Source organism: Capricornis sumatraensis, chromosome 11 (genome assembly GCF_032405125.1).
Source record: "Capricornis sumatraensis isolate serow.1 chromosome 11, serow.2, whole genome shotgun sequence".
Lineage (NCBI taxonomy): Eukaryota > Metazoa > Chordata > Mammalia > Artiodactyla > Bovidae > Capricornis > Capricornis sumatraensis.
Genome location: NC_091079.1, coordinates 67,828,821 through 67,853,525, shown reverse-complemented (window position 1 = coordinate 67,853,525; position 24,705 = coordinate 67,828,821). Strand labels below are relative to the sequence as shown.

The 24,705-nt window shown below is 37.4% G+C and overlaps 1 protein-coding gene across 2 annotated transcripts in view; it reads right to left on the bottom strand.

Moving 5' to 3' along the window:
* TRPS1 (transcriptional repressor GATA binding 1) overlaps positions 1 to 19,839 on the bottom strand; it is a 222,206-nt gene extending 202,367 nt beyond the window's left edge. The window contains exons 1-3 of one of the 2 annotated variants that reach the window (XM_068983941.1): positions 19,803 to 19,839; positions 15,581 to 16,509; positions 641 to 1,767 (exon numbers count right to left, since the gene is read on the bottom strand). In XM_068983941.1, coding sequence (XP_068840042.1) covers positions 641 to 1,767; positions 15,581 to 16,509; positions 19,803 to 19,839 — 2,093 coding nt within the window. The remainder of the gene's footprint in view (positions 1 to 640; positions 1,768 to 15,580; positions 16,510 to 19,802) is intronic. The other variant, XM_068983942.1, reaches the window with a different exon arrangement.
* Positions 19,840 to 24,705: the final 4,866 nt, after the last annotated feature.

Here is a 24,705-nt window from a genome sequence, read left to right as displayed (position 1 = left end):
GAGAACAGGATGAAGGGAGAAGGGAAACATTAATACACCCTACATCTATTTAAGAATCCGAAACACTTAAGCAGCTTTACTCATTCAGAGTGTAGAGAAACCCAATTCTCACCTTCAGACTACCGTCTGTACGCAAAACAAGGATGTCACTTAATTTTTTTTAAGCTAGAAGAATGTCTGATTTCATCTGAAAAGCAAAATAAGCAATATGTTCTCAAGTGAATTGTTTCCCAGCTGGAACAGAGAATAGAAATATTATGGTGGCATCTTTCATCTGGAAGCTGCTTCATGAAAAATCATGGGATACAGGGTCACACTTAGCAAGGGCAAAGAAACAAATTGTGGTAAACCCATCAGCATTATCAGCATCATTGTGAATTTTAAAATATATTCAGTAGCTGGTATAAAACAGGTATGAAACAGAAGTCTAAACAGTCTGAAATAAGTGACCCAATTAAAATCTAGGGTTATCATGTCTAGCAACATGAAATCTTCAGTTTCTATGATTTTATAGAACACAACCTTGTTCTATAACTTCCCTCGGTCACCACAATCATTCCCTACAATTCTTGGGTCAGCCCTCTGGATAATTTCTATCATTTTCTCCTGACTATGTCGTCCCCTCCAACCCATGGCTTACCTGTAGTGTCGGGAAATCTCTTCTTCCACCTGGGTGATGAAATCACATTTGGTACATGAGTGTTCTTTGCTTTCCTTGACAGCCGGCTGCCCATCTGGTCCTTGCAGGTGACTGCCTTCTTGCTTGACATCCGATGCCTGGGACTCGTGCGCGCTCTCATAATGAAAGAGGAGCACATCCACGTCGGGGGTGGAGAACGAGCATTGGTGGCACTGGTGCTTAACTCGCGAGCTTCCGGCCGCCCCAGGAGACAAGTGCAAAAGCAAGAGCGCACAGTGGGAACAATTGCTTTTTCTACAAGCGAATGGATAAGTAATTTCTCCAAGGTGCTTTTCTGGGCTGCAAAGGCCTCTGGGACAGAATGGACAGTGTTTAATGGTACACTTATGAATGTTATGGAGCTGTTGATAATGGCGAAGAAGTGGCCCCACCACAATGACGTCGGGGCCATGGCTCTTGGAATATCGAAAGTCACAGAACTGACAGTTGTAGCTCGTGACCATATTATCCTCTGCTCCCTTGCTGGAGAAGTCCTTCTTCTTCACCCCACCAGAGCCTTTGTCTGCCTTGGTCATTGGCTCCCCTTCTGCGCTTTTGGCTAGATCGTTCTGATTAATGACAGAGCCCCTGGAAAGCTTATCGTTCAATTCTGGATTAAGGCCGCCTGACTGCGCTCCACCATGCTGCTTCCCGTAATGTTCCAGCAACTTCAGTGAGCTCGAGGACTCACAGCTGAAGCTACAAAACTTACACCAGTAGTAACTGGTGGCCTCTGTACCATTTTGTCTCGAGTCAAGGGGCTTGATGGGCACTGAGTAACCAACGGGTGTGTCATCTACCGCCTTGACTGTGATCTTGTCCTGCCATTTGCCCAGGTCTCCAGCATCACCAGACCGGACTGCTGGGATGGATTTGTTAGAGTTTTTCTCTGAAGGTTTTGCACCCTCAGAGGAGGGGAGAGAAGCTTTAATTTTGTTCGGGTGAGTCTGAAGAAAATGTTGTTCTAGTTCTGTTGATGAGTTGCCCATGTAAGTGAAATTGCAGAATTTACAGCGGAAATACTTGGTGTTTCCTTGGCAATCTGGGGTCTTCCGGCCGATGCCAATGAACGTTCCACCTGAAGTGACCTGGCAGAGAAGACATGGATGTTACTTTAAAGGTATCATTAATTCAGTGTTCTCTGTAGGTGGGTGGAGGCGACACTGCTAGGTATTCTACATCAAAAAATACAATACTGCTTCTGCTTATTATGAAATCACTTGAATAATTAGAGCCAAAGAAATTCACTCTTCATTACTCAATAGCCACTCTCTGAGAAGGTCATTATGCTAAACATTTTTGGCCAAAGTATCAGATGAAGGTAAGTAATAAAAGTACTATAATGAATTCAAAGGATTTAATAATATATACTTTTAAACAAAAGACTAAGAAGATGACTTTCAATTAGAGGTTTTAAGACTGCCTCCTTCAAATCCCGCAGAAGCATCCAAATCACTGGGGATTTCTTGTCACAAAGCTAAGGGTTGCTGTCAAAACCAGAGGCAATTGCTCAGAGATTACTCAATGCAGGCGCCCTCCAAGGAAATCCTGTGTTCAGTTCCTATGGCAATGAGGCTGCAAAGATGAAGTCTATCTTTCGGGTAAAATAAAAGTGCTAAATGACCACACAAAATGGTTCATGGATAAAGCCCAAGTACGCAGTTAGACTGAAAGTAAAATGAAATCGCTGGGCTTGAAATCTTGGTGAAGGAGGACTAAGGTAAGGAATTTAATAAAATGTTTCCCAATCTAGGACAAATAAAATGAAGAAAAGCTTCATGAGCCTTATTTGATGAAGGCTCTGTCTCATAGCAAAGACTCAGCTGCTCTGATGAGCTGGTTATGGGGACAGTCAAGGACTAAAATAAAATAATTCCACCATAAAAATCACAACAGCTTGGTTTCCTATCCAAAATTTAAAAAAAAAATGTATATAGTGCTAGGGCAACCACAGCCTTCAAAGGGCATTTTATATAAAACTCTTCTCTGGGTACACCATATCAGGCGGCTCAACTGAGTGCCAGCACCCAGCAGTCAAAATTCATGGTTTGAAGGAGTTTTGAAAGAACTGGTCCAAAGGGGGAGAAATTTCCTTTTTTAACAATCAGGGGAATTTTTAAAAATTTTCCAGCAACCAGATGTAACAGATTAAGCACGTGGCATAATTGTGTTCTTCCTTCTTTCACAGCTGCTCAAAAATGACATGTGTGATCACTGCTCATATCCAATTCACTCCATGAGAAAAAGTCTCAAGCATCTCAAAATCATTTAAAAGATTCTACTTAACATGCAAATAATATTCCTTTAGCACATTGAGAGACATGGCTGTACACTACTGCACAGGACCAAGACAGAAGTCCATTCTGCCACTTAAAGAGGGGTATGACCTGCATAGAATGACTTAACCTCTCTGGTCAACAGCTGCCTCCTTGGGGGCAACCTTTAAACTTACTTCCAATATTACAGTTTGAGAAGATGTGCATGAACACACCAACGGCTCAACATTTACTGTACGTTAAGATAATAAATTACAAAGGACTCCCACAGTCCTTAATCGAAGACGACAATGTTTCACTTTAGACAATGTCTAAATTTACCACGGCAAACCCCCAGATTGCAGTCTGTTGACAGCAGAGCATCATCTAATCGGAAGGGCAAGACTGGGGGCACCCTCCCAGGCAGCAATCTGACAATTAATCACTGGTGTAAAAGATGTCGAGGCCAGACCACACAAGAGAAGTCTAATCACCACTCTAACTAGCATTTTAGAAACCAAAGCAAATAAAACTTGCAGTGAAATGTAACGTATAACACTGTAAAATTCCTCCATTTTCTAATTCAGTAGAAATGAGAAGAACCTTGCTTTCAAAAACAAAATGAAACCTTTCAATGGCATGCCACCTACTCAGGTACTTGGTTCAGAAACTTCAACTTGAATCAAAAGGCACAAATTCAAAATTATTCCCATCTTCTCTAATGTAGGCAAAGAAAACCAGTGTAGAAGCTCTAAAGATGGAAATATGCTTCTCCGAGCTACCATGTTTCTTCAGAGTTGCCGAGTTTCCCTAACAGAAAATGTTTTGAACTATTGCTTGTAGAACAAGGATTCCTGAGAAACCACGACACATCATCACTATTTCTTTGATTTTGCAATCTTCAAGCCTCATGTTTCATGTCCACACTGCAAGGGCTGAGCAAAGAGCTCATACAGTGTTAAGAAAGCCCTAAAGTTAAGATTTTGAAATGAATTAAAATGACTATGAAGCTTCACAATATCTCTTTCAGTAATTGACATCAACTTTAAGAGTCAGAAAATCCATGCTAAGAAAGACTGAACAGGACATTTCATACCAAAAACTGCCAGTTAAACTTTTTGGTCTGGAATTAATTAAACTACTGTGAAAAGTGTAGTAAATTTTTTGAGTTGGTAGTGTCTATCTGTCTAAACAGTGTGCAGCTATGCTCAGTTGCTTCAGTCGGGTCAGACTCTTTGCAACCCTATGGACTATAGCCCACCAGGCTCCTCTGTCCATGGGATTCTCCAGGTGAAAATACTGGAGTGGGTTGCCATGCCCTACTCCAGGGGATCATCCCAATCCAGGGATCAAACCTGTGTCCCCTGCATGGCAGGTGGATTCTATAAGTATTGAGCTACTGAGCGAGCTCCGTTTTTTAGGATGCTTTTAATGGTTATATACTTTATGCTAAAAACTGCCTTCATATTATTCACTGTCCTTCAAACAACCAATAACACAAGGATCTCATTTAATGAAAAGAACAACAATACTGACATATATGGATTATCTATTTGCCTTCCTGGTAAACAGTATTTAATCACATTAGTATTACATATTATTAAAAGTTAATACACTATTGGAATTACATATCCTATATATTATAAAAGTCAACTTTAGTAAACATAATTACTCAGTGTTCTATTTCTTTTCTCTTTCAAAAAGAAGATTTTAAGGCTACATCTGTGGCCATTTTTATACATTATAAGAGATGCGGCAAAATATGAATGATGTATATCATCTAACTGTCATTTGGAAATAAAATATAATTTCTTATTTTAGGACACCATACTTAAGACTATCAACCATGTCCATTTAATTTCATGATTCACAAATGTTGACTTAAAACAACTCTTTTCTAGATTAAACCCAAATACACAGCAAGAACAGTTAATGCAAAATCAATGTTTTGCAGCAAAAGTTTATTTAATCTTATTGCCAGGGAACAGCACCTACACTTTCAGAGAATTATTTGCAACTTTCCAAGCTGTTGAACCCAGACACTGTGATAGAAAACAACTTATTCCCTAGCTATGACTGTACTAAAAAGAGATCACAGCAGAATAAAGAGTATAAACTTTAATGTTTCTTCTTTTGCTAACCAGAACTCTAATAAGAATCCATTAATCCAGCAATGCCTTAGATACAGATATCCACATTTTAAAATTCCTTTTAAACTGCAAATTCTGTTTGGGCCAAAACTGACACCTTATCTCTCTAATAGAGATCAGAAGTAAACAAACTAGCCCACACCTCTGTTTTTAAATTACCTATATTGAGGACTTCCCTGGAGGCTCAATGGAAAAGAATCTGCTGGCCAACGCAGGAGACACAGGTGTGATCCCTGATCTGGGAAGCTCCCACATACCTTGGTGCAACTAAGCTTGGGCACCACTACTGAAGCCTGCATGCCCTAGAGACCCCGCCCAGAAACGAGAGATGTCACTGCCAAGAGAAGCGTGAGCACCACAACTAAAGAGTGGCCCTGTTCACTGCAACTGGAGGAAAGCCACTGCAGAACAAAGGCTCAGCGCAGCCAGAACTAAATTAGTTAATTAATTATTTAAAAGCTCTTAAAAAAATACTTATATTTTATGATAAAAATTTATAGAGAAAATATTTTATTCATTTGTGTTTATCTTTACTTGCATTTGTTTCCTCTCAAGGGAAGTCTCAAGACAAATTCTGTGAAAAGACACATTATTTAACCTTCTGGAATCTCAGTTTCCTCATCTTTAAGGGTAGAAAGAATACCGTACGCCTTGCCACTTTTTAGGATTAGGAGGATCAAGTGATAGAATGCACTTGAAAGTTATTTGCAAAGTCTAGATCAGTCTAGAATTCTTTGAGCTGATGGGAATGTTCTGTAGTTGTCTACCCTGTTGAACACGGCAGGCACTAGCCACATGTGGTTATTAAGCACTTGAAACGGTGCTAGTGCAAATGAAGAACTGATTTTTTTTTAATTTAAGTTGTTTTAATGACTCTTTCATAAATTTAATTAACTGAAATGTAAATAGCCACATGTAGCTGGTGAATACCATGTCAGACAGCACACTCTACAGTACTATTCACATGAATGAAACTATTATTTAATAAAATGAACTATCTCATGAATTTCCCCGGCCACTTGAAATGACTAAACAGAAGGGGAAGTAGTAAAGTCAAACTCAAATACTTGTCACTGCTAGTATTCTTAACTGTAAACAGAGAAGCTCAATTCTGTTGTTACTAAGCTAATGCTTTCATTTACATTCCTTTTTGGACCAGACCGAATGAATGGCATCTCATTCATCTTTGGAAGTAAGCAGGAGAACGATACCCTTTGCTTGAATGAATGAACTAGTTACCAGAGATATGAAATCTCCCACCTACTTGGGATATGGGGGCTATAGTAACTCATAGCCTTATTGTCATTAACTCAACATGACAAATGGGCTTCTTTAAACAATGAGACAAATTGCATCTTTCACCCAAAACAAACGGATTATGGAGCCATTCACTTGTGAATCAGAGTTATACAGAAACACCCAAGATACCTGTTAAGGCATGAAAAGGAACAGATTTTATTATAAGTTGTTTTTTACTGATGGAGGACTAGGACATCTTTTTATTCTATTTTAACCTCAGTTCTAAAAACTCTTCCTTCCATGTAGTTTGTTCCACAGCTTTCATTTATAATTTATCTACATATGGCTTTTCACAAAATTGTTTCACTACAGAAGTTAAAAATATAATAGGTTGGCTTTTTTTCAAGGTCTTTAACCTCAATTTAGTTCTTTCCTTCTAATAATATGGAACAAAAACTAGTAAGAATCATATCTAAAAGAATATGTCAAAGGGAAGGATCTTTGAAAGCCTCAGAACTCTTTAAAATGACACTTTAGTAAATGTACTTATTTTCAATGGAACAAAAAGAGTTGTTTGAACTAAATACAAACTTCCTCAGATGTGGTTCATTTTCAAGTACAATAATTGATAGCAACAGAAACAATTAGGAGGGTACTAATTTAAAAGGACTTGAGGTTACTGGTTGATCATCAAAAAAGTAAATTCTTGACAATAAAAAGTTAAGTTGTTAAAAATCACTGTTAAAATACTAAACTCACAAATAATGTACAGAAATCTGTCAGGGCCCATCGTGGCTGAAAATAACTAAATTCAGGATCAAAGCGCTAATCTACATTGGGGGTGTTTCTGTGTTGTACAGTGCTTCAAAAAAACACTGCAGAATATAGAGTGTACTTCAACGATGTATCTTTGATGGAAATTAAATATTTAAAATTTCAATAACAAACATAATTAAATGGCAATCAGCTCAGTCTCGTGTTATCATATATCACATATATATGATATATATATATCATATATATATATAGCCAGAATAAATCCCATAAACAACCTTGTCATTTGGATTTACAAAAGCCAACTATTTGGGCAGGTGCGGCGGGGGCGGGGCAGGGAGTGGATCCGTAACTTAAATTGGTAGAAGGGGCAAATATAAGGGTAAAATACTGCCCATTCTTAATTATCTGCATTTTTATAATAAATTTTTTCAATTACAGTAATAAACAGTCTATCTCAAACTGGTTTTCTCATTTTACTCAGCATAATATCAATTTAATTTTCTATGGTTATTTGGTTTTGGAGAGACAGAAAACCAGTAAACCTTCAAGTCAGTCTCACTAATTTAGAAGATAATCTCTTAGGAGAAAATATGCAAAAGAAAACTGAAAATGCAGTGTAAGTGGATGATAAGGCTGAGTCCATTATCCATAACACTCCTCTCCTGCATCTGATTTGCCATCACTGCTGGCTCAGAAAGGAGATAAATATTAATTGCGTTTGTTCTAAAGAGGGTCTTAATGGGAAATGAGAGCTGAATCACTGTGGAACATCCTTCCTTCAGGGAATGGTGATTCGTGGCATGCCTACTACATGCCAAGCACTGAAAAGACTCAAAGAAATGACAAAATCCCAAACCCCCAACAGTTTGCATTTCAGTGCAGAAAACTCCCAGCTAAATAAATGACAACAGTGGAATATGTACTTCTGCTCAAGATGTACCACGTTCCATGATCACACAGAGGAAAAGCACCTAACTTACCCTGACTGGTCTGCAAAGGTTTCTGAAAGAAGGTGACAACTGAGCTATGGACAGATGAGTTGGCATTTGGGGTGAGACTCAAAGGTGGTGATCTCAGACAGGCCTTTCAGGTACAGGAAACAAAATGAGCAGAACATAAACGAGGATGATACAGTGCAGGCTGCTCTCAGGAAACATGGAGGAATTTGGGGGCTGAGAGAGAATTTGGAAAAGTGATGTCATGATGGAGAGTCTACATTGAATTATACAAGTATACTTAAAATAATGTTTAATAAAAATTTATGGAAAATTTAATTATGCAAGTATAATTTAAATAATCTAGTTTTTTAGACTCTACAAAACACAAGAAGACTGATAAGTGGAATTTTTAAAGATTAAAGAAAGGAAGGAAGGGAGGGAGGGGAGAAGGAAGGGTATGAGAAGAGATGGAGGAAAGAAGGACAGAGAAAGAGGAAGGAAAAAGGGAAAAGAACAGAAACAGGAAAAGGAGAGGAGAGGAGGTAGGAGTTGAGCAGGGAAAGGAACAGAAGGAAACAGAATGAGAAAGAAAATAAGCAAAGAAACCATTAAGAATGTGCTAAGAAAACATTAAGGGTGGAGCCGGGGAAGGAATAAAGAGGAAAGACAGGACAAATCGTTCCATTGTTTGGAGAGATAAAAATCAGGAAGACACCCAAGGCAACTGACATTTCCAGCCTGACTTGAAAATAGGAACCTAGAAAAAAAGGACAGGAACACAAAGTTGTTTCAGGAAAACAGCTAACAACTTTACCTCTACACGTGTTGACTTTGAGATGCCAGATGGAATATCGAGGTGGAGCTATCGGAAAAGACTCTGATGCTGGGAGGGATTGGGGGCAGGAGGAGAAGGGGACGACAGAGGATGAGATGGCTGGATGGCATCACCAACTCGATGGATGTGAGTCTGAGTGAACGGGAGTTGGTGATGGACAGGGAGGCCTGGCGTGCTGCGATTCATATGGTCGCAAAGAGTCGGACATGACTGAGCGACTGAACTGAACTGAACTGACCTGCCCATCAGCTGGAAAAACAGGTCTTAGAATAAGCTACTCTTTATTATAAGATTCCCAATATGTTACTGGACACATGAAAGAATGCATGCGCTCTTTGATATCAACAGGTCATCTAAATATTAAAGGAGCAATGCTGGACAAGCAGAATTCCTAAGTTCCTCATGGTAGCCCCAACTTACTTTGCTTTTAGGAGCCAGACACTTCACACAGCTCTGAGCACGTGATGGGGAATGACACAAATTAGACACGCTAAGGGCATTCTGAACGTCTCTGCCTCCACACCCATTCCTATACTTACTTGTAGGCAAAGAATAAAACCTAATTACACAACTTTAAAAACATATGGAAACTGGATGCATCTCCTTAACACTGAATCTTCATAGAAAAACCAACCTAAATTGTGCCTCATAACCAGAAGAGGGGAATACAACTCTGAGATCATCTATTAACTCATAAATTCCTAAAAATAAGTCCTTCAAACAAGAGGAATATGAAGTATATCAAATACATGGACAAAGTGTCCCTAAATATGGGGATAAAAGACTGCATCCTTAATTGATGAAATCAAAATTTGGCCCTTACGCACTCTATCAGAAGTATTTTCTGTAGCCAACGTACCAGTGAAAATGAATCACAGTAATTGAAAAAGACATATCAGCAAAACTCATTACCTTTTCAATGATTTCAACTATAAGCTGCTAAGTCGCTTCAGTCGTGTCCGACTCTATGCGACCCCATGGACGGCAGCCCACCAGGCTCCCCCGTCCCTGGGATCCTCCAGGCAAGAACACTGGAGTGGGTTGTCATTTCCTTCTCCAAGCTAGTAAGTTCAAATAAAGCAGCATCACACTACAGAGACTGGATAAGAGACCATCACAAAGTCCCCAAATTCCAAGTCTCGCAAAATCGCTGAAGTCCCCAAATTCAATGTGACTAGAGAATATGAATCAAACAGATCTAGTGTACCATCTTATATCTCCTCCCTTGGCCTGTTTGCTTTTCTGGTTGGAGTAAACTCGGTCTTACAGTTGAGAAGGCCTTATATCACAGTGGTTGTGAAGATAGTTTTCTGTAGCCTATTTACCCTGGTTTACATCCCACTCACCCACTTCCACAACTCTGTGAACCTGGGCAGGTTACTTTCCTCTATGCTTACTCCCTCCTTTTCTAAAACGGACATAATGGTAGTGTCAACCTCAAGGGTTTTTATGAAGATGAGTTATTAATACATGTACAGAGCTTAGGTCTATATGCAAATATAAGAATCCCTTAATAAATGCTAGCTATTATTAGGACTAAATCCAAAATTGGGGGAAAAAACAGGACATACATGTAGTTTTGATTATATAAGCTAAAAAAATAAAAGAAGGATTGGTCAAGTTTAAAGTCATACAGAAAAATAAATTTTACATTTGATTTTGAATTAAAATTAAACAAGGTCTTCTTCGATATTCTGAACATGCTTATTAACACTGACTTTAAGCTTTAGAATCCTATCATGAAGAATTCAAGAGGTCTACGGGCTAATGATTCTCAGAAACAGACTCCATAAAGGAAATCAGAAAATGAAAGAGAACTGCTCTCCTTCTCCCAACTTTCCTGGGGTTAGTACACTCCATATGTGTCTGTGTCTCCAACAGCTGTGTATATGCTGTAATGACAATGACCCAAGAAACAAAAACACTGAATAATCTGCTGACTTGATATGGCTAGCAGAACATGCCATTTGGGGATAAAATTTTTATTAAGAGTTGAATAATGCTAAATTGGATTGAATGCACGGATAGCCATGATTCCTTCTTCTAAACATTCTGCCTAGAGAGGAATACAAACAGTCAAGAAAGTGATACATGTTCTCCAAACGATAGCAAATAAACTGAAAATCCAAGAAGGGTTGACATTTATCAGTCTGACCCTCCTGTAACAAAGCCCAATGGAGATTTAACCATCATGCAGGTAAAAGGATTAGTGAAAATGGTCAAACTATTCTATTCTACCCGGGTGGCTATATTATCCAGCTCAGTTATCTTCATGATGAAAATAACCTGGTAAATGCCAGAACTTTGCTTCTGCTTTGCTTTTACGGCCTTAGGTTGAGCATATGTTTTATTTTGCACACTTTATCACTTGTTAAAGAGACACAGTCCTGAAAAATAAGTATGGCTTCACAGACCAAACACTCTGTACTCTAGAGAGAATCTGAAGAGATTCAAGTCTCATTCACCAGTTTTTGTTTTTTTTTAAATGCAATTGTCCTCAACTCAGAAAAACAAAGCAAGAGAACCTCCTAAGCTCCACAACTTCCCTCTTGCTCCAGATCAAAGGAAACAGAAGGCAAATAAATAAGTATTTGGAGGTTAAAATTCAAGAAAAGTCAAAATCAACCAAAATGAGATGAATGTTCTCTGGATTTTTCTCTTTTTTCCCCAGACCAAACTGTAATCCCCTGTTCAAAGGAGTGTATGGGAACATGTTAAGAACCTTATAAAGCTCATAGAGTTAAATATGTTGAAAATACAAATACAGAAGATGACTTCCTAGCTTGAAAATCTGTTCTTCTTGCTTCTAACATGACATACTGTGCAACTCTGCTAAAAATATGTTTATAAAACAGAAACGTAGTGCTCCTAGCTCAAACACAAGACAGTCACTGAGATTCTTCTGCTAACCTTAAAAATTTCTTCCAGGGTTAAAATGAATTTAGTAGCTGGCATCCTGTAGCTCCCTTCTTAGAGGCCTGAATAATGCAGAATAACAGGGATGGTTTCCTAATATGTAAAGGCAACCTACACATCATAAGCATTTATAAACTTGAGCTAGCTTAAACACTTTCCCGTGGGAAGCACAACTTGACAAGACTCCGGCTTTTATAACCTGATCTGAGGGCTAAGAGCTCCCCCATAAAGATGACGCAAACACCCTAATGCACCGCACATTAAGCCCCAATGAAACAGCAACATCCGTGTTTAACAACTCAGGCCTCCACTCAGCAATGGTTTAAATACAAGCATAATAAAGCAGATTAAAAAGAAAGAGGCTGTAATTACTTTTAGAAGAGCTCAATCTCTTCTCCTATTATTGGTGAGCCTTAAAGGCTGAACACAGGTAGCAAAAATTACATAAAGGGTTGCATCCATCATGCTGCATCCATTATTTTTAAAAATTTAAGCACAGTAATTGATAAAACATGCAGGGGAAATTTAAAAATTGAGAAAATAACATCCTGGTCAAGTCCATGAGTCTTAAGCTAGCCATTATATCTTTCCTTGTTTCTTCCTGGAAAAGATAAATATTTTTCTTCTGATTTCAGGGCTGGGTATGCTACCTCACAGTGTGGGAGGGGCGGGGGGCAAGAGGGATCTGAATTCAACAGGCTCAGAAATGCCTGTCCTGATTTTATGATGAACCTTTGAAATGATGTCCGTTATCTGGCTGGAGATTTTTCGATTATGAAGGAGAAAAAGACATTGTTATTTGACATTTTTTTTTTTACAAATCTGTAATTCTTTGACTTCATGATGTATAATAAAATTTACACAGAAGTGGAAACGGTTACAAACATGTCCAAACTTCAATTATCAAAGCCAAATAGATGTCAAATAATCTGAATTTGAAACTAGAAATCTTCAAATTTGTTTCAATTATATCTTTTCCCCCCAACCCTATATATCATGCCTGCACTCAGGTCAGTTCAAATTATTTAAAACCATTCATGTCAAACCAAAATATAGATCAAAGCCACAGAGTTCTTAAGTCCTCTATTTTTGGCTTCTGTTCCTTTTTTTCTTGGCCTAAAATGTCATAAATCTCTCATTAACCACCAACTGTCCTGAATGCTAAAAAAAAAAAGTTAATTGAAAAAGATGAATGAATTGCTCATCTATTACTTCAACTGGCTTAAATTACAGATTAACTTTAATAATTCCTGGAATGAAATGACTATTTCTCTGTAATCCTCATATTTACCAACATCTTTCTATCAGAATACACACAAGCCATTAATTTGCTATCAATTTCTGACAAAACTGCATTAAAGAAATTCTACAGTCAGCATTTTACTTCCTACAGCTTTTAGTCTCCGCACAGTTCACATGCCAAGGAAAGAACCTCTCAAATGGCATTTCAGCAACACAAACATATGTGGATGAAAAGGAGGGGGCGGAATTCAGATGTGCTTTTATTCAATTTGTGCATATAGGGAAGCTATCTGATATTTATTTCAGCATAAAAATATTAATAAGTTATTTATCTTCAGACATGTTTCTACATCAACATCTGGTGTGTGTATGAAGTATTCAAGATTAGCATTTGGCCTAAAGTACATTCAGTGGCCTTTTCCCAAACTGAAGAAAGTTAACTCTCTTTAGGCTGGTTTCTCTCTCCAATCATTGCTTCGAAAGAATCATCCACTTTTTCCATAGATCGCTGTTTCCAATTTTTAACCATATTATTTCTCTTTGGGAGGGAAAAAAATTATTTTAACAAGATTATCTCCTTGAATGTGATGATCTACCATTTCTGTCTTCTTTACTGGGCGCTGCCGCAAGGATTTAGGAGACAGCAGAGTCTAGGATCAGCTGTTTTATTTCTAGTTCTATTAGTTCAAACTCAGATAGCTCCCACATCTGTTTTATTTCTAAAATCACTGCCCAGGAAAAGTGTCCAGCTCATTCTACCCAAACATAAACTTTACTATAAATAACTAGGAACCTAACAAATAACTGTTTGGGGGAAATGGAAGTGTGTTTAAAAATCTAAATTCTTCCAAACTATAGGCCCTTAGTAATCTTGGTTTCAGAGCCTTCCTGACAGCCAGGATCAGCTTTCCTTAGAAGTTGTCCCCAGAGTGAACAAACTGAAACTCTGACCGGAAATCCAGGTATTAACATCATATTCCTCACTAATTGTAAAACACCATTTCACATACTAACATTATTCACTTCTAACCCTTTTATCTAAGACACGTATTTGCTTTCCAATCATAGTTTGACAGCAAAGTGTATCTGACATAAGACAGTGAAATGATCTTTAATAAGACAGCAGTTCAAAGCATGTAGCTTTCATGCATAATAACTATGTTGGCTTAATTTGCTACGCCACAGAAATCATTCTATTTGTGGAAATTCACAAAGAAAGATGGAATTTTTAAGAGAGCTTTCCAAAGATGAAACTGGATTTTTTTATATCTTCTTTATTTCTCCCTTAAAGTGATAAGACTGCCATTCTGACATTTTTAAAGGACGTGGAAATTTCTCTTCTGATCCCTCTTACGAGCATTGTAAAATATATTCACTACCTGTTATACATAACCTCTTCTCCTGCCTTTCTTAATTGGCACTAGGTCAAAAGAGAGGTCTAGAACAAATGTGTTATAACTACTGAGTTGATAAAAATAACTGATATTTTCAGGGATTGAGGAGGTCAAATAAAGTGTGATGCGATTTCATTAGTTCTCTGGTACATCTAATCACTCCTGAAGAAGGTTAACATTAAACCTAGTATGTTTTGAAATCCCTGGCCTAATAATACAATAAAAATCTACAGACTGTAACAGAAACTAATACACTTTCTCAAGCTGATCATCAGTGTCAACTATACTAAAATTGCTAAAATGAAATGAATACATTACTTAAGCGTCCGTTCTGCATTTCATTCTATTTCAAATGGTGGATTTTTTTTTTCATCTCACATATGCCATAAACTAATACAGAGGGCAGATCAAAAAGGCATGCCATTTTTAATAAAAGTAGATATCTAAATTACTACTAAATGCTTTCATAAATTGCCATTTTCCTTAAATACAATAAGGAATGCTTTACTGGTCCACACCAAGGTCATTCTGGTGTCCCTAGTACTTACAATCACATTGACTTCTTTCTGAATCAATGTAAAATTTTATTTCCAAAGTTTCATTTGCAATTATGTTGCTTTTCAGTAGTACATCTCTGCACCCACCAGTGTGACCCAATTCTGGTCCAGTTCAGCGTAAAATCAAATCCTCATCCAAGACACAGGAAAGACTCTCCTTGAAGGAAAGACTCTCCTTGAAGGAAACACTATAGCCAATTTTTATAATTTAAAACTAGAACAAAGCATGAATTACTATCATGTCAAACCATAAAGATTAGTGCCATTTTTGGAAGACTCTGAAAACATCAAATTACCATGAAATATGTTCAGAAATATGAAGCCTAGCTAATTCCATGAAAAGACTTTTCCCAAAAAAAAAAAAAAAAAAAGACTTTTCCCAGCCTAATAGAAATATTGGGATTAGCTTCCATGATGAGAGGCTAAAGATAACTCTTGAACACACATTTGGATCAAATAAATGCGTCTGTCTCTTCTGTTTCATCAAGCAGGCTACCCCTTCGATATTGGAAGCTTGACTTTAACATGCATGTAAGATTTCACATTTCATTACTGATAACTTTCCCTGTACAAAGAGATCACAATACAAAGCACAAACCTGTACATCATAGGTCCCGTTTAGTAAAACAGGCCTTGAGGAACTGATATCCTGCAACACACCAGAAAGCACAGATCGGTTGACTTTCTGGAAGTCTTTGGAATGGCTGAACTGCACCATGTTATGAAGGGCCAAGATTTTGCTGTCCAGCTCAGCATCCTGCCTGGTGCGGTTATGCAGTCCTAAGTGATACTTTCGGAAGTGCTTAATCAGATCTGTGGGGTCGTTGCCATAGTAACCATATCCACAGATATTGCATTTAAAGTCCTGAAGCTCTGGAGACAGAGGTGCCGGGTCTGGGTTGTCATTAACCAGTACGTCGGTTTTCGATTTATTCAGTCTGACACCCCCATCTGAAGGCACTTGTGGGTTTTTTGAGGCCACTGAAACTGGGCTTGAGCCTTGACAATTGGCTTGACCACTCTGCGCTTGCCCTGTTTCCTCTGTAGCCTTCGGTGACATCTTCTGATCTTCCTTCATCTCCAATGAGTCCCCTGATGGGGTGCAGGCCATATCTTGAGGGTCATCTGCCTCTGCTCTTTGAGGAGACTTCAAGGGCTCACAGACTCCCCCAGCAGCTGGAGATGAGAAAGCCAACATATTTCTCTCTGTCACCTCATCATGTGAATAGGAGGGAAGGTTTCCTCCCTTACTGGGGCTTTCATAATTAAAGCCAGCCTTCTCACTCAGGACTGAGCTTTTCAAGTCCTTCTTGCTGCTAGAAGATGGATTCTGGACATGCAAGCTATGTTCCTCCTTATTATTCAGTTCTGTAGCATCACTCTGATCCGTATTTTCTGACATCTGATCTGCAGAAAATTCTTTGTTCTTTCCAGGTCCCTTGCTTTCTGTACCGACAGGCTCCAGGGTCTGACCCTCGCCTTCACTAGCAATGTTTCTCAGAGGGGGGTTCTTTTTCCGGACCATATCTGTAAAAACACAAGGGAAAAGAAGATACAGGGTTATTTGAAATTTGCAAGCATGTAATCTAATCGAGAACAATTTCCTTACTCTATTCAAGGCTTTTTAAGGCACAGAACAAAAAATTGTCTCTAGGAAAAAAAAATCAGTTTTAAAAATAGCATAAAAGTGAAACTGAAGCCAACAATTTACATTCAGAATTATTTTTGTCACAAAGGGTGGCTCATTTATTACTTTAAAATGGTTTCATGAATATCAAGGTATTAACTATTATTACTAGCTCTATCCTTCCTATAAGTTAATCTTGCCTGGCAATTACATTTTTTGCTCAGTTTCTTTCTTCAGTTAGAGTTGATAGATAAATGTGTCTATATTTATCCATGTTATATACTATGTGTAATATGTACACATGTTATGTTTATAGAGTATATATAGTTGTTAATGTTTACAGAATATATATTTTGTGTTTATTTATATTATATGTATATGTGTATATAAACAACTATAAAGTGAAACTCGATACTGTTAGACACCGTGCAACCAAGATATAAATATAGTTTTAACCAAAATATCCTCAGAGTCAAAAGACAGAAAGAGCATGTTATAAACAAGGTGAAAAATGACTCTTTACTTTTAGGAATGGAGGATAACAAACGTTTCATCTCTACCCTACCGATAAATTATGTTAAGCCCTCTTTTGAGGGGGCTTGCCTGAAAGAAGGGGGACCTGGTACACATCAAAGTGACCAGGCTGGGCTTTGCTAGTACTCCATCCAGCATGATGGAAACCTACTTAAGATTTCCAGGCACAGTGTAGTGGAAACAATACCAATCCCACCATTAGGAACACTATGGAAATTGACAATTGACTTCAGTTGAACCATGTGACATTGTCATTCTGGCAAACTGTTAGCAGTTGCCTCTGGTACACCTTCACATACTAGCTCAACTGTGCCTTTAGGGTCCACAGAAGAAAACTGAGGGGAGTCTAATGATTCAGAACTCTAAGGGAGTTATCTCTAAGGAGCTGAGAAACAAATTGTATCCTGTCAATAAAAGAACGCAGCAACAAAGCCTTGTGGAGAACTGATGTTCATGGCCTGTGTTCCTTAATTCTCCAGCCAAACAATTGAAACGACTCTGTACACATCACCCCAACTGTCTCTCAGAAAAATTCACCGGTAGACCAACAAACCAAGCCTTCTTTACTAGCTGACACTACCACAAGGGCAGATTTAAGACAGTCACATCATGATCATCCAAAATGTCCTCTACTGGAGCATCCAAACCAACAGCACATTTTAGTCGCCCTCACGTATGATTTCTCTCAAGTGCTGAAGACCCACACTGGCTTTGGATATGCGGGTAAATCTTTGCTTGGGAAAAGCTGCTTATGCAAAATTTTTTTCACTAGATAGAATAAGGAATTGGTTAGAAGGTAAACATTCGGTTTCTTGACTAATGTCACAAATAGTATAACTGTACTTAAGAGAATACACTGCTTTTCTTATATTCCAGAAACATCAGTCATCAAATATCCATAGACTCTCTCACACAGAACAATAACAACCAAGAAGAAAACACCTACTTATAGGATGAAAGGCTGCAGTTTCAAGGGAAGGTGATAGTCATGAACCATGTAAGCCAGCCTGGCACGGGGACAGGGGATGGAGTGTGGTCTTTACCTTGGTGTCACTATCACTAGCTCCTAAAGTTAACTAAGCCATGTAACCATCATTTAAAAAAAAAAAAAAAAGGAACACTGGTTAAATAATTTCTCTTATAACACTTGCATTTTAATGTCTCATTTGTTGATGTTGACATTTTAGGAGACTTCTATTTTTCTGTCAGAAGAGACAGTGCTTGGGAACTTGTACCAATGAATGGAAGACTGCAAGGCAGTTTCACTGGTAGTCAACAAAGGGAAAACTAAGAAGGAAAGAAAAAAAGAGAATAAAAGGGAAGCTTGAGAAATAAGCTAGGGCCTAAAATATAAGAGTTTGAGTAAAAAATATACTGCTTTAACTTGACCTACAGAAAAGGAAATCCGAATTTACAGAGTATCAGCCATTCCTACATACAAAAATGTGATGACATCACGCCTTTCCCTCCAGAATTTCCTGTTTGTTTTTCCATTGGATTTAACATTGCTTCCATGATATAAATAAAATCCAACAGTGATGCACCAAAATGACATACATCAGCTATATAGAAAAGACAAAAATCTACATGAAAGTCAGGATTCATGAAGAAAAGAGGATGAAATAATCCAATTCATTAAGATTATCCTTCCATTAAAATGAAAAGAAAATGGTTTATTTTGTTGTTGTTGTTTAATCACTATATCATGCCCAACTCTTTTGCAACCCCATGGACTGTGGTTCACCAGGCTCCTCTGGGCAAGGGATTTCCCAGGCAAGAATGCTGGAGTGGTTTGCCATTTCCTTCTCCAGAGGATCTTCCAGACCCAAGGATAGAACCCATGTTTCCTACATTGCAGGCAGATACTTTACCACTGAGCCACCAAGGAAACCCCAAAATGGTTTGTGCCCACATATCAAGGTCAAGGAGATGAGAAAAACAGCGAGATCTTACTAGTAATGGAATTAAGATAAAACATTTATTAGAGATGAACAGATAGTAATGTGCTAATAATTGAAAAATTAATATATTTTCCCCAAAATACATGGATCTTGCTAATTTATTATCATCGTGAAGTAATTGGTTATAGTTAAAAAACTATTCAACAAGCATTTATCTTGATTGAGAGACCATATGATTTGCTTAAATTATCATCCTTCCAAATTTTAGCGCCTTCTTCCACCCAAGAACAGACCTTTACAACTCGTATGAGTCACTGAATAAGGCCCTTAATAATATACGTTGCAAAGAATGTTAAACTGCTAAAACTTCAAAGAAGCATCAGAAAGGTCACTTAGTTTTTTGGTTTTTTTTTTTTTTTTTGCTGTGGAGGGAGGGGGCATGTTCTTTTTAGTTGCTTTTTAAAAAAAATCGTGGTTAATTTAGTTGACTACACTTTGAAGTAGTTACAGAAAAAATAATTTTTTACTGGAATGATATCGCCATAATTTTTCAGAATGACATATTATGTAAATATAAGCACATTTGCAATACTTTTAAGTGGAAGAAACTCCCCTAGCAACTCATAAGTTAGATACCATAAGACTAGACCCACCCTCAAGTTATTATCTCTAAGACAAATAACAGATTGCATGATGTTGTACTGTGTGCCAAGAACTTTTCCAGTTAACATTTTCACTTGAAAAAATAGATCACATACTTGTAAAATCATACCCAGCATTGACTTCATAAGGCATGTGGCTTTAGAGTGCTTTTTACAATTATTAATTCTATTAGTCAACTAGCAGGAGGGCTAATGCAATTGTCTTAGAAGATGCTCAGAAGACACAGAAGACATTTTGAGAGCTGATCTGTACATCTGCAAAACAAAACAAAACAAAATTTTCCTTCCTAAATGATGTAAACATATTTGAATGGATCACACCTAAAATACATTAATATGCCAGCACCGCAGGCTGCTTGAAAGATACCTGATAAAAGCAGGAGCAAAGCTTGGGCAAGATTTTCTCCCTCTGCTGGGTTTTAATAAAGCAGCAGGAGAAGGAGGAACACGATATAAAAGATTACAGAAGTCATTTTCACAGCTGACTGTGATGTTGGCAAAATTAGTTAAGCTCGAACTCCCCCTGAAACCTAAGAATCACAATACTTACCTATACTGGGGTGGGGATAAAACATCTTAATTAATAATTATAGAGGGGATCTGCTTCTGGAAAAGATACAAAGTACACCTGCCAATGCTGCACAGTCACAGCTAAAGACAGGGAGTGGTATCCATTACCAGCTTCCTCCAGATTCGTAGTACCAGTGTATGTATACCGTGAGGCTGAGAAGAGAACTATTGCAATGTCATAAGGAACTCTGTATCAGATCTAAGTACACCTTACCAAGAGTTACAGAAATGTTACACGTTATCTGTTACTTTTTATCTATTTTGTAAGTGTTATATTTTCATTTTGATAAATACGATTGTAAAGCTATGACTGAACCAGCATTTAACCATCCTTATATCATCATTTTTAAATTGTCTGAATGAAAGTTTTGGGGTAGGATCATAATATAATTGAACAGATATACTGTGTGTGTGTGTGTGTGTGTGTGTGTGTGTGTGTGAATGCCAAGTCACTTTAGTCTGTATTAGACTCTTTGCAACCCTATGGACTAGAGCCCAACAGGCTCCTCTGTCCATGGAATTCTCTAGGTAAGAATATTGGAGTGGGTTGCCATGCCCTCCTCCAGGGGACCTTCCCAACCTAAGAATCGACTCTGTCTCTTGAGTCTTTTGCACTGGCAGGTGGGTTTTTTACCCTTGGTGCCACCTACGAAACCATATATATATGTATAATCAACATCAGTGTACCTTAGTCATCAGTTTTGGCAACTCTTAAACTTTTTCATTCTATTATACAGCAATATTCCTCACACTGACTCCCACAAAATTTCAAAATGCCAATCAAAGTAGGTCCACTATAGACAGTCATTTAGACAACAGGGCAATATATGAATAAAAAGTGAATGGACAAAGAAGATGAAGAATCTGAATGGCACTACAAAGCTCAAAAGTGACAACTTCAGTCCTCTATTTAATTATGAGATAAAAACTGACTGGGGAACTGGCTAGGGATGCAGAGGGTGATCGTGAGCACTCCCATATTTATATCATTTTCCACCTATACTAACTCATGAATACTATTATGTGCCATGACAGTTAAGCAGGTTCAAAATAAATTTAGCTCCCTAAAAATGCTCTATCTGTATTAATTTTTATTACTGAGATATGAAATCCCATTTGCAAAAAATCTCAATTTCTATTATTTCCTCCTATCTTAAAACTTAAATCTAAAAGTTTTCTTTGCATTTTTAGTGAGAGAGTTTACTATAAAAAAGAAAAAGGATACCACACTATTTCTGTGTTGCAGTATTACTTGGACAGGTTTATGCAGTGGAAATAATCAGCATTAGAGCTTAAAATAGAATTCTAGTAACTACTTTATCTCACTGATTAAAATGCTTATATATACAAGGAAAAAAATTTCTTTCTATAAACAACTGTGACTTATGTTCTCAAAATGGCACCTTTAGAACCAAAGGAATATGTTTTCTATTATTACCCAGATATTCTGAACTGCCCACTATTTAGTTTTATTTCATCCATATGAATATCTAAACGTATACACACATGCATGCATACATGCGTGCATGCTAAGTCACTTCAGTCGTGTCCGACTCTTTGAGACCCTATGGACTGTAGCCCACCAGGCTCCTCTGTCCATGGGATTCTCCAAGCAAGAATACTGGAGTGGGTTGCCATGCCCCCCTCCAGGGGATCTTCCTGACCCAGGAATCAAACCCATGTCTCTTACGTCTCCAGCAGTGGCAGGCAGGTTCTTTAACACTGAGCCACCAAGAAAGCCCATGTACACACATATATTTATGGAATACACTTGCTCAAAATAACCCTGTCGTAGATAATCAAAATAAATATCCTATCAAAGGAATAAACTCTCACAGTAATTTTAAAAGAGAGCTGAGATCACACAACCATTCAATGCAGATGAGGGTGAAGTTTCAGTTCCATTCGAAGAGAAACTCCTTGAAGGTAAGAGATAACTCCTCTATGCTCTTTGTGGCAACTTGATCCTAAACACAGTAAAGAATCAAAACCTCTTTAAGAAGGTAGAAGGGTTACAGAGACCATGCAGCCAGTTTCTGAACCTGATTCAAATCATCTGCTGATGTAATCAAGGGCAAGCCCCTTTCTTTCTCAGAACCTCTCCTCTTATGTGTATAACGAGGGAATTATAATAAGTTATTTCTAACCTACACTCTGCCTCTGAGACTCTATGATGATGCTGGCTAATGGCTTAGGCACTTTAGTTTTCCCATTACTCAATTTCCTTGAAAGACTACAAAACACTAACCCATCAGCAACTAAGGGTGGCATAAATATCACTGATACCTACCATTCACTTCTCCATTTCCTCCAACTTCCATTCATTCATTCAACAACTGTACATCCAGCATCACCTATGTGGTTGCTGAACACAGAAAGCAAGAGGACTTCACTTTTAATATTTGTCATCAGTTTAAGAGAGGAAGGATGTTTTTCAAAGAATAAAGAAAAAATTATATGGAACTTCTTTTGCTCAAAAAAAACCTAAAATGAGCACCTACCTACCTATCAAGTAAGGCACAAATATTATGAGAAATCACCAAATGCATACAGGCAATGAAAGGGAATTAAAAGTAACTTTGGAGTGTCACTCTCCAAGTTCCAAGTATGTATTTTTTTAATTTTTTAAATACTTTTATTACAATAATTGTGATTTTTGCCATAAGCCAACATGAATCAGCCATGCGTGCACATGTGTCCCCCCATCCTGAACTCCACTCCCTCCTCCCTCCCCACCCCATCTCTCTGGGTTATCCCAGAGCACCAATTTAGAGTGCCCTGATTCATGCATCAAGTTCCAAGTATGTATTTTTAAAAGTTCATTTAAGTTAAAAAATAGTACTGATGAATATCCTTCAAACTATGTAATGAACAAACACTAATGATATGAAATTTGGTTTATATATATATGTATATATAGTATATGTGTATAATATACATAAAACCTGAACAAAACTGAAAATTAGAGAAGCAAGATGATGTAATCTCAATCTCTAATCCTGCTGAGTATGATTTGAATTATAAGTAGCAGTTCTTATCATCATAATCTATAATACCAGATGACATCTTCTTCTTGTTTTTCCAGATCATAAAACTCTCAAGGATTTAAAACCAAAGCTTAACACAAAAAGAAAAGATATGATAGTCTTCTCCTTAATATATGTTTCTTCCAGGCTTGTTTGTATCCACAGCCCAAGAGTATTGAGTTATTAACTACACATTTCTTGTAGTTTTTATTAAAGAGAAAAATAAAAAGGAAAGAAGAAAAAAAGAAAAGCAAACTGTTTCTTTTGATCAAAAGTCCCCCACAAAGAATTTAAAGAATTAAGCAAATGATAGCAAAATAAAAGGAAGGAGACTCTTGGGCTCTTGGCAAACTAGATAGCTTCCATATGAACAACATATAAAGTTCAGTTTTTAAAGAACATATGTGTTTGCTCATTGGTTTAGAGGGAAAAAACTTGAATCCTGTCTACTCCGTATATACAGATCAAAATCAGATCGCTTAAGTGAACTATAAAACGCAAGAGGACATTGTTTATCCAATCGCAAACCCAAGAATTGCTCGAGTTTAAAGTTTTCTGTTTCTACTTCAATGGTAGGTCACTTTTTTTGTAAACTGCTTCAGACTTCATAAACCCAATGTCAAATTCTGTTCTTTGCTATCCATGTCTATTTAATTTGCTCTCTCTGAATTGATTATTCCTGAATCTTTAAAGGTATTTTTGGACATCTTAAATCCTTTTGAGATTTAAATGTCATCACCTTCAAACAACTCCCATCAAATAAATCTCTTATTAATTCACATCAAATTAATCCATAATGATCACTTCTATTAACATATGCTTCAGAGCACAAAGTCCATTAATAGTCATCTGGACACTAGAACTAACCAGAGCTTTAGTGAGATAAAATGCACACTATTTAGATATCCGATTTCAAAGAGTTCTGATGCTGGCCCAAATACATTTTATTAGGCTTTTATTTCATCATGCTATGTGCTCTATATGTTAAATGTCTCATATCAAATGTACTAGTCTAGGTAAAAGGAGATAGTCGACTAAATAAGTAATAATGTCATATTTGCCAAAATAAGTATCCATGTATATATATACATCTTAGAGAAAGAATTTCAGTAAGTACTTACTCCTATTAAACAATTACAAAAAAAAATGGGGGGGTAGTTTGACTTTAAAGACTTTTAGACATTTAAAAGTCTAAATGAAACTGTAGGAGAAACCTGAAAAAAATGAAGCATGCGCCTACTTCATTAATGGGAAAACTGAAACAGAGTAAGTGTACATTATGGAAAATCAAAGAGAAAAGATCATTATTTTCCCCTTCATAACAGGTGAGAGGCAAATGTATTAAAAACTCTGATTTGAATAAGATCACAATTTCACTAAGCAAATTAAGAAACATTACTATT